At 38.3% G+C, this 11,787-nt stretch overlaps 1 protein-coding gene across 1 annotated transcript in view; it reads right to left on the minus strand.

Annotated features, from left to right (window-relative positions):
• The window catches only part of LOC143546612 (uncharacterized), a 29,718-nt gene extending 18,348 nt beyond the window's left edge, over nt 1-11,370 (minus strand). The window contains exon 1 of the mRNA XM_077038245.1: nt 10,995-11,370. Within this exon, the coding sequence (XP_076894360.1) occupies nt 10,995-11,370 (376 nt within the window). The remainder of the gene's footprint in view (nt 1-10,994) is intronic.
• Between the last annotated feature and the right edge of the window lie 417 nt (nt 11,371-11,787).

Here is an 11,787-nt window from a genome sequence, read left to right on the forward strand (position 1 = left end):
TATTAATAACATCAAATTTATCATGATCAATCAATTTCAAATTCTAAAGATTATGAGGATGATTATATAATCAAGGTTCAGGTAATCTGGTTTTTTGGATAACCATGTTAATTGATTAAAATGTATGATGTTTTATGTGTCTGAATATATTTTTTTGTTAGTTTCATGGATATATTATTATTTATCGAGGGTGGTATGTACTTGAAGAATCTTATTTGTCACACGGACAACTATACGTGGCTATATCAAGAGTTATAAGAAAACCTATATGTTACCATATTAAGAGTTACAGGTAGACATAAACTAAAAAGTTTGATTTGCGATAAAAAAAATATATAGCAGCCCATATAATCACAAATGTAGTGTACAAAAAAAGTTTAACTTATTTGTAACATATTTGTGTAATCATAGCTATGTAATTTCTGTGATTTTGATGTAAATTGTAACTGTATAAAATATATGATCATTTTGTTTAACTTTATTTAACTTAATGGTTAAAGTATAAAACTTTCATCAATTACTCGTGTAATACACGGGCCTCAAAGTAGTTAAAAATACAATACTAGACAAAAATTGTTAGTATTTATGCAAACAAATGTTTGACATTAAGGGGAAGTATGAAAATCATATATTTTCTTTTATTTATTCCCTTAATTAATTCTTTGTTTCCTTTTTCTTCCCCCTTGACTACGTTAGGTTGTTACAACTTTTGCTATTTATTTATATAAATTATGTATTGCACTATGATTAAAAAAATAAAAATAAATCGTTTTATTCAGTAATAGTGTATACATAATTACATACATAGAAATTGCATCTACAACGGCGTTAGAGATCACGGTATTTTAATGGACTACTTTATGTTGCTATCGGGCTAGCAAAAACACACATATCTCTATATTCCGGCAGACCGCCGCCATCGCCGAGCTTTAGCTACCGGAAAATAGAAGATTAGAATATGGGGAAGGTATTGTATATGAGGCTTAAAGGTAGTTAAAACCTGAGACAACGAGCTTCAGCTAAGACGAATGTATCCCGATATGACCAATTTAGCTAGTAGCCCATTTAAAGGATTCGTTGGTTCAAATAAAAAATATTACTAGTACTTACAAATTAAAATTGATTAAAATTATCAGTTCATAGTTCATACATTATTTTGACTTCAATTTCCTTACAGTGTACTAACAATATGTTATGTTTCAAACAAACGATATATATAAAATAAAACAAAGATGAATAATACGACCCCAAATGAATAAGTGTCCAACTAAATACACATAATAATATCGCAGGCCTTAATTATAGGAGTTTACATATAATTAAATATTCCCTCAAAAAGGTTCATGAACAACGATACATGAAAAATGAAGCACTTTATAGCATACGTACTTACGTAGCTCAGCCCAACCATATGGTCAACAGGTGACGATGACGAGGTGGCATAGGCGAAAACCACCAGCACTTCCAACAATTACCCCGACTCGCACCGTGCCACCGCCACGGGAATTGACTCACTCTCGGAATGTCTTGTTCGTTACTTGTATAAATGGGTCCTGCATATACACAAACAAAAAGAAACTAATGTACATGTAAATTAACACACACACATGATAGGGCATATACAATTTGAAAATCCACACAAAACTCTTAATAACCCAATGTAACGATCATTTTTTCTTAATATATGCTATTATATGTGCCCACTAACAAAAAAAAACTTGCATAAAGAAAACTAATCAATGTTACGCACGGCTAACAAAAAACATTTATGCGTGTGTTACATGTGCTAAATCTCGCCATCATAAGTGTTCCTAGGAGGCTTTTAGAAACATACGTTTTGGCTTTTGGCTCACATGCGAGCTAGTGAAGTACTCCTCGAATGCACTTACATTGTAAACCCATGCAAATAAGAAGTAAAACAAGTTCAAAAACCTCATAGAAACTCTTATGATTTTTCTAAAACACCTAAATTACAAATAATCAAATCAACAATATGAAAAATATAATGCATATTATTAGTAGGGTATCTTCCCATATAAATATAAGTCGTTATTAACCATAACATGTGACACTAGTGGGTCGTAAACTTCGGTTTTCGGGGAGGTATGTAGTATTCTTGCTTCTGAAGAAATTAGGACTAGAGTAAAAAGAACAACGGAGATCGACCATTGGTTTCTAGTAGGGATCAGTGTAACGCTACTGAACTTCATTTTTTGAAATTGTGTTTATGTGCTGGCGTGTGTCTTTGATCTATATAGAGGCTAATATAATTGTCTTTTTTTGTGTAGAATAAGCAAAATAAATGAATGGCAATGGTTGAGTTGACATTCAACTCAAATTGTCAACTATTTAATGATTAACATTTTGAAAACAAAAAAAAATTATCTCTTTACGACTTGACCCCATATGCGGTACTTTGACAATTTCAACATATGAAAAAAATGTCTCGACCATACAATTAATTAGATCATACTTAGACCAAGCGTGCTGGCACGTTATGTGTGCGTTATGGAAGATCACGTCGGGAGCACCCACCCCCAGCCGCCCCGGCGTTTTGAACATAACTCTGACGAGGTGTCACATGACGCATAACGTCTAGAGGTGGAAAGTTATGACTACATATGGCTTGACTACACCCGTTTTTTGCAACAAAAAAAACATAACTTTGACTGGACGTCACATGACACATGACGCATAACGCCTAGGGTAGAAAGTTATGACTACACATGGTCTTAGAGTTTTGAAGAGAAAAATGTTTCATAACGCCTGAAACACTATTCCCCAGGACGTTATAAGGTTTTTTGGCCTTTGGTGTTTTGGTGAAGGCACTTTCCCTATTTTATTCCTTCAACAAATCATTTATTTTCCTACAATCTATATTTAATTTAAATTATAATAATTAATTAATAACTGTGTAATGATTGAAAGGGGAAGGGGTTGTGGCTTTTATATCACTACACCACTTTTTGTATAAAGCTCCCTTTATGACATGTCTGCCAGATATCACATAACGCTCGTAAGTGAATGGTTACCACTACATACGGGCTTAAAAATGTCTTCTTGGCATTCACCTTTTGAGGCATCATGAAAGTTCTTTCTTTTTTTAAGGTGGTTTTGAAAAATGTATACAAGAATTCGGTGTTGTTTAAAAATAGAGTTAACAACTAAGATGTTATTTTTTTTATTTTTTCTCTAAGACCTAATGGTCTAGTAGTACAATGTTTACCTCTTCAAAAATAAGGTGGTGGGTTTAAAACTTCAAATCCTTATAACTACAAAGTTAGAGGGAAATGTGGGATTTTACGTGGAAAAATTTGTTTTTTTTGTTAAAACACTAATAATAAAATAATTTGGTATTTTTGTTTTTTGTTTTACTCGTACTCTCTTGCACTTCTTTCAATCTTGCTTCTTACTCTTGTCAGTCCTTCATCTTCAACAACAATTTCCCATTTCTCACCAAGAAATCATCCCCCAATTCGTCTTGAATGACTTTTTGTAACAAACCTTCATCTTATCCATCTTTGATTTCAATTTCTTCATCCTCCAATGTTACTTCCAATACTTGTTCGCTTGCTTCCGTCATAAATGTTGTTGCTATCTAAAACAAAGCCACACAAATTGAAATAAGAAAATGGGTTCCTGAAACTGGATGACATCAATGTTAAAGCAAATACCACCGAATATGGATAAATGATAATATGCAGTACTTTATCAAAGATTTTAGGTTGAATGCAGTGAAGATGTCGATGAGAGTAAGTAAGAGAGTGAAAACACCTCCCCTAAAGTATTTTTCTTAGATCATGAACGAGACCCCTTACATACATAAATTTCACATATACAATGATGTTAGAGATAGTGGTTTTCTAATGGACCACTTTATAGTGCTATCTAAGAGATATCCCCGTGGTCTTTTGGGGACCACCTATGCTCGTCTTGGGACCACTTGATGTCGTTGTCTATATCGATGCAACTTGATTCTATGTAGATTAGTCGTTTTGGGACATTAATGTCACACCCCAATCTTAGGCCTGGAAGTGCGACTCGATAGTTGGTACCAGAATTGTAATTAAATCAGAGTTACGGTTAATTAGCAGAAGTATTTATAATTAAAAGGATCAAAGTTGTAAAATATTTACAAAACAAAAGATGGAACGAAAGTTCCATTTACGTTTACTTGTTTTATATTTACAAAACCACCATTTAGTTATATTATCTTTTTAACAAAAATTATCCGATCCATCGAAAATATTTTACTTTGTTACCCCTCGAGGGTTACGCGTGCCTCGGCCCATCTTGGCTTAGGAATAACATAAGTTAAAACAATATCATTATAAACTCGAGCCTCTACATAGGTCACCCCAGCAAGACACCGCAGCGTACCGACATACTTAGGTACAATAAATATACACAAAGTCATTCTCACTCGAACATACTTTGGGTCGGCCCATCGTGGCTGGAGGTCGTGACCAGGCGTGGTGCGATGTGCCCACCGCATTTAACCACATATGTAAGGATCCAGACAAAAGTATACTACAGCCTGAGGGCTAGGCTTTTACTCTTATTCGTAATGTTTTTAGAGACACTTAGTCTCATGTAAAGTTTTACACATAACACGTTTATTTATTTGAAAACAAGTTTGTAAAAGTGGGGCGTATTCACCCTTGATCGGGATCGGTTTCCAACACCGTCCTTGCGTACTCTTTCTTGCTATCTCGCACCTATAGTACGAGTATAACTTTTATTAGTCGGATATACAATCCGGCTTAAGACCTTTAGTCTTATGACCTCGATGAACCTTTAGTTCAATAATCTTTTACTTTAAAACCTTTAGTTTTAAAATATTATTTATAAACCTTTAGTTTATTTTAAAACCCGACGTTTCTTTTTCTTTAAGAAACGTATTCTTTATTTATTATTTATGAATACACATTATACTTAAATAATAATAACTATAACAAAGAGTATATAACACATATATATACACACATTTCTTTCTTTATTTCTTTTCTTTGTTATATCATTTATTCTCGAGGTATATATTTTCGACTTAGGGTTTAAGCCTTTAATATTATATTATTATTTTAATCGGGTATTAAGCCTTACCTTTCCTCGGCTTATAATTCCCTAGATACTACTACACCGCTTAGCCTTTTCAACCCTCGTCTTGATCGCCACTTCACTTCGGCACGCAACTCGAGACACAAACGATTCACGACACGTACTTCGAGAATGATCATCAGGACGTCGGTACGGGAGTGGTAAGAATATCGAGGTATAGCACGTTTTTCGAGGAATCGGGGCACGGTTTTCGAGGTGGATCGTTGGCACGAATTTCGAGGTTTAGAGAGAGAGTAGAGAGATGATTGTAAACTGATTTTGGGTGTGATTTATGAAGACACCGGACCTTGCTATTTATAGGCAAATCTGGTGTCCCATCGCGTACCGCGCCCGGGTCCTTGAGAACCCGTCGCGTACCGCGACGTAGTCCTGATGACGCAGACAGTAGGTCTGCCACGTGTAGCCACGTAGCAGACGGTGTGCCACGTGATAACACGTGGCGGACGTAGTGCCACGTGTGGACACGTGGTGAAAAGGTGTCAGGCGTGTCAGGCCACGTCATCGCGGTACGCAATGACGTAGGCTCAACAGCGATCGCGTACGCTGTTGACTTTTTCTAGAAACATTGACCAAGCCCTATCGCGGTACGCGATGGGCTTGTCTTTTGTCCCGTCGCGTACCGCGATGGACAAGAAATCAGATTTTTCAGTTTAGCCCTTGGGGTTTGGAAGTTGGCAGAATTGGTCCTTTAACTTTGGAAAATTGTCATTTTTGGCCCAAAATTCCCGTGATGTTACATCCTCCCCACCTTGAAATAATCTCGTCCTCGAGATTGCTTTACGAGAACAAGTGGGGGTATTTATTTCTCATTTCGGACTCGAGTTCCCAAGTATACTCGGGTCCTCGTCGGGAATCCCATTTTACTTTCACAATTTTCAAGGTTCGTCTTTTGAGTTTCTTTAATTTCGAGTCTTCGATTTGAATTAGGCGTTCAACGAATTTTAAATTCTCATTAATTTCTACATCTTTTAACGGCATTGCTAAAGATTCGTCGGCTAGACATTTACACAGATTCGAGATATGGAATACATCGTGTATCCCTTGCATTTCCTCGGGCAATCGCAATCGGTATGCGACGGTACCAATTCGTTCAAGTACCTCAAAGGGTCCAACGAATCGAGGATTCAACTTTCCTTTCTTGCCGAAGCGAACTACGCCCTTCCATGGCGAGATTTTTAAAAGTACTTTATTACCGACATTGAACTCTAACGGCTTACGATGGACATCGGCGTAACTCTTTTGGCGATCACGTGCCGTCTTAAGTCGTTTGCGGATTTGGATAACTTTGTCGGTTGTTTCTTGGACTATCTCGGGTCCAGATAATTGATTATCCCTAGTTTCAGACCAACACACGGGCGTTCTACATTTTCGACCATACAACGCCTCGAATGGTGCGGCTCGAATACTTTCATGATAACTATTTTTGTACGAAAATTCCATTAGGGGTAAGTGGTTTTCCCAACTTCCACCTAAGTTTATCACGCAATCTCGGAGCATATCTTCCAACGTTTGGATTGTCCTTTCGCTTTGCCCATCGGTTTGCGGGTGATAGGTGATGTAGATGTCGTGCTCTAATCAAAAACAAGTATTTATAAAACTTAAATACCTATAACTAGTATGGGTAAGTAAGGTCGTCTCCACAGGGAATCAGTGGAAAGTGCAAGTAAAGTTCATGATTATTAATTAATTAACTAAAGCGGACAGTCGATGTCAAGCAGTTTGTAAAGATGATCATAAGAACACACGATTACTTTTAAAGCTGTAAACAATTATGAGAGAAGATTCACTTCAGGTTCAGGTAAAGTGATAACCGACTAATCACAGATTCTTTAATATTAATTGCGCAGTAATTACTAAACCTAACAGTTGGGTTGTGAGGACAAACAATACCCTAACCGAATTGTTGACACAACTGAACTCCGGTTTACCCAATTACCAGTTTAATGTATGAAAACCAAATTTAAGCAATAACTAACGATTACTGGTTCAATGACATAAGAGCTAACCCTACATGTGATGAACACAACCAGATAAGTGATGCAAAGTTTGATAATCAAAATCATAAACTGTTTAAACAATCAATTCATAATGTAAAACAAGATTAAAAACAATCAATCAAGTTCATACTCATTCAAAACATAGAATCTGATCAAAGTTAGTTTACACAAAACCCTAGCCTAAAGTGAATACAATGGTTTTAGCCTGACATCGGCATCACGAAGGATTCGCTTATCTGATGAGAGGATGAAAGCATGCGATAAACGGACGAACCGGAGGCTTCGGGATGGTGGAAAATCGTCATAGGGCTTGTACTTGGTTGGAGGAATGAAGGATATGTCGAATGGGGGCTGAAAAACTGATTATATCAAAGTTAGGGTTATTTTTCCCGTCAGGAGGATCTTAGCGCGTCGCTAACATCCCAGGGGTGTGATTTTCGCGCCGCGCTAAAAACTCAAAATTCTGATGATCTAAGAAATACGCTGACATCACCATCAGGACCTTTTAGCACCGCGCTAAAGGCGTCTGACAGAATTTTCTTTATTTTCTTCATTTATTTTGCATAGGAAAGAGTGCCAATCATCATGAGTCTTCTATATCTTCGTTCCAAGCCCGTAATTCATCCCGATAAGCGTCCTTAACGTCAAGTATCCTGAAACACATAAACACGCTTGAAGTACCAAAGTTCACATAATATTTAAATTAAAAGTAAACAAAAACTATAAAAATATACACGAATTTTGCCCGACCATCAATAGGCAGTGCTAAGGTTTAACTTTGTACCAAGCGCTTATTGGAAGCTATTCCAAAAATGGGACGTGAAACGACTGTCTCGATCAGAAATAATGGACAGTGGTACTCCATGTAAAGCCACAATGTTGTTAACATAGATACGAGCTAATTTGTCCATTGAGTACGACTCATTGATAGGTATGAAGTGTGCCGACTTTGTTAATCGATCCACAATCACCCAGATTGCATTATGTTGTCGAGTCGTTTTAGGGAGTTTGGTAATGAAATCCATAGTGATCAACTCCCACTTCCACACGGGAAGTTCGGGTTGCTGAAGCAATCCCGAAGGCTTTTGGTGTTCAGCCTTGACTTTCAAACACGTCAAACATTTCGCCACATGCGAAGCGACATCCCTTTTCATCCCATTCCACCAATAATTTTCCTTGAGGTTATGGTACATTTTGTCGCTCCCGGGATGCATCATGTATTTTGACTTATGGGCTTCATTTAAGATCTTCTCACGCAATCCTCCAACAATTGGTACCCAAATTCGGTTTCCTATTATAAGAATACCATCATCGCCTTTGATTAACGAGTCAATGGTTCCATTATGTTTCTCATCCGATATTTGGTTCTTGTTAATCGCTTGAGTTTGAGTGGATTTGATTTGGTCAATAAGATCGATTTGAAGTTCTAGCCTTAACGCTCGAACTCTTTTCGGCTTTTCGTGTTCCTTACGACTTAAGGCATCAACCACAACGTTGGCTTTACCTTAGTGGTAGACAATTTCGCAGTCATAGTCGTTTAGGGTTTCCATCCAGCGTCTTTGGCGCATGTTCAGCTCTTTTTTGATCAAAGATGTGCTTTAAGCTCTTATGATCAGTGTACACGATAAATTTTACTCCATAGAGATAGTGCCTCCATATCTTAAGTGCAAAGATTATGGCGCCTAACTCTAGATCGTGAGTCGTGTAGTTCTTCTCGTGTACTTTCAATTGACGAGAGGCGTAAGCGATTACTTTCTTTCGTTGTATCAATACACATCCTAAGCTGAAATGAGATGCATCGCAAAAGACAACGAGATCTTCGATACCTTCTGGCAAAGCCAGTATAGGAGCTTGGGTAAGCTTTTGTTTAAGTATATCGAACGCCTCTTGTTGCTTTGTTCCCCATTCATATTTGATGTTCTTTCGAGTCAAGGAGGTCAAGGGAACAACGATTCGAGAAAAGTTTTAAATGAACCTTCGATAATAGCCAGCCAATCCCAAGAAGCTTCGAATCTCGGTCGGCGACTTTGGGATCTCCCACTTAGAGATGGCTTCAATCTTAGTGGGGTTTACTTGAATTCCGTTAACGTTGATGACGTGGCCAAGAAATTGCACCTCGTGCAACCAGAACTCGCATTTCGAGAACTTGGCGTACAATTTCTCGGTTCTAAGAATTTCAAGTAACGTTCGAAGGTGATTTTCGTGATCGGCCTTAGTCTTAGAATAAATTAATATGTCTTCGATGAATACGATCACAAACTTATCTAAGTAAGGCTTACAGATACGATTCATCATATCCATGAATGTAGCCGGCGCATTAGTTAGTCCAAATGGCATAACGGTGAACTCATAATGGTCGTACCTTGTTCGAAACGCGGTCTTTGGAATGTCTTCGGATTGAACCTTGAGTTGGTGATAGCCGGAACGAAGATCGATATTTGAGAAGAAGCTAGCACCTTGAAGTTGGTCAAACAGATCGTCGATTCGAGGAAGTGGATATCGGTTCTTGATCGTAACTTTGTTGAGAGCTCGGTAGTCGATGCACATTCGCATAGATCCATCATTCTTCTTGACAAAAAGTATCGGCGCTCCCCATGGCGATGAACTTGGTCGTATAAATCCTTTCTCGAGAAGCTCGTCAAGTTGTTTCTTCAATTCTTTCATCTCGGTGGGTGCGAGGCGATATGGAGCTTTGGCGATCGGAGCAGTGCCGGGAATGAGATCGATTCTAAATTCTACTTCACGATCGGGAGGAATGCCGGGGAGTTCGTCGGGAAAGACATCGGCATAATCGGAAACAACAGGAACGTTTTTGATTTCCTTAGGTTTAGATTCTTCGGTGACGTAGGCCATGAATGCTAAGCATCATTGATTTAAACATTTGTTGGCCTTTATCATTGAGATTAGGCTAACTTGGCCAGCGTCTTATCCCCTTCGATTCGTATGGTACGTTTGTCAGGGGCTCGAAGTTCAACGGTCTTACTATTGCAAAGAATACGTGCATGGTTGTCGGATAACCAATCCATACCCAATACAACATCAAAACCAGCAAGAGTCATAGGTAGCAATTGAATATGCAAAGTATAACCGGCTAATAAGATTTTTCCGTTTTCTAGTGCTTCAGAGATTTTAATGATTTCGCCATTAGCGGTTTCGACGCTTAGAGTTTTATTAAGTTTGATCAGAGGTTCGTTTAATAGACTACAAAACTTATAATCAATAAAACTTAAATTGGCTCCTGAATCAAACCAGACTCTAGCATAGGCATTGTTAACAAGGAACGTACCGGTAATGGTTTCCGGGTGTCGGCCGCCTTCTTCATATCGAGTACGAACACTCTTGCATTGCCCTTATTGGGCTCATTCTTCTGACCCCTACCACCCGCACCACCAGCCGTGGGTCTATTCTTGAGGCATTCAAAGCTAAGATGTCCCATCTCCTTGCAGTTATAGCAGGTCATTTTCTTCTTTCAACAATCGGCCGTGGCGTGGCCGAGTTTGTGACATGACTCACAAGGACGGGGAGTTAGATGGCATCGACCCCTATGGTATTTCTTGCAAGTTTTGCATTGAGGAATGCCGGAGTTGAAGCCAGACCTTTGTTGGTCGACTCCCTTACCCTTGAAACGGGTATTTCCTTCCTTCTTCGTATCTTGTGTCGACACGACCCTCTTATCTTCTTCTTTGTTGCGGATCATTCCGCCCATTAAGTATCCTGCCAACTCCATCGCGGAGTTGGCGGTTTGAGGCAAGTGCGACCTCACCATGTCACGAATCTCTCGTGGCAGTCCCCATATGTAGCGTGTAACTTTGCTGGATTCCGGGGTAATCAGCTGGGGCACCAAGCGACAGTATTCGTTGAATTTGGTATTATACTTACGAATGTTTGTTCCGACAACCTTGTGAGATAAAAACTTGGTTTGAATTTGGTCCGTTTCATGCATCGGACAGAATTTTGACATTAACAGCTCCTTAAACTCGCTCCAAGACAAACCATACATTACTTCCCTTCCTTTACTCATGATTAGTGTGTTCCACCACTCTAGCACTCCGCCTTTGAAAATCAGGGCGGAGTATTGAATCTTCTCTTCTTCCGAACACTTGCTCGTAATTACAATCGTCTCCATCTCTTCAAGCCACCTTACAGTCGAGATGGCTCCCTTATCGCCGTGGAATTCCTTTGGCCCATAGTATTTAATCTTTGAATGAACATCCACAAATCTTGAGCTTTTTAAATTCTTGACGGACTCCACCATCAGCGTTCGATTCATGTACACTCTCTTCCATACGAGAAGGTCTAGAGCGGGGTTTAGAAACAGATTTTCGGGAAGGATTTACAAAGTGGGAATGTTTTGTTTGTCGAGATTGGGACCTAGCCATTGATTCTTCCCTAACGGCATCTTTTATCATCTTTTGAATTCGTTCCATAAACTTTTCGGGAATTGGATCTTCTTGTTCTTTTTCGGGTCCCTTTCCTTTTTCTTTTTGTTTATCGGCTTCCTTTCGGGGAGCCTCAAAGTTATTACTTTATTGAGACATTATATCTTTTTCTTTTTATTCTTTTTTTCTGAAATTTAACGAATGCTTTTTATTAACACACATTTTTATTTCATCATTTGTATATACCATACAGGGCATATACAAGGATTATTACAACATACATATATATACAT

The sequence above is a fragment of the Bidens hawaiensis genome, unplaced genomic scaffold, assembly GCF_021521415.1.
Source record: "Bidens hawaiensis isolate Kalapana, Puna unplaced genomic scaffold, B.hawaiensis_p1.1 tig00014406_1, whole genome shotgun sequence".
NCBI lineage: Eukaryota > Viridiplantae > Streptophyta > Magnoliopsida > Asterales > Asteraceae > Bidens > Bidens hawaiensis.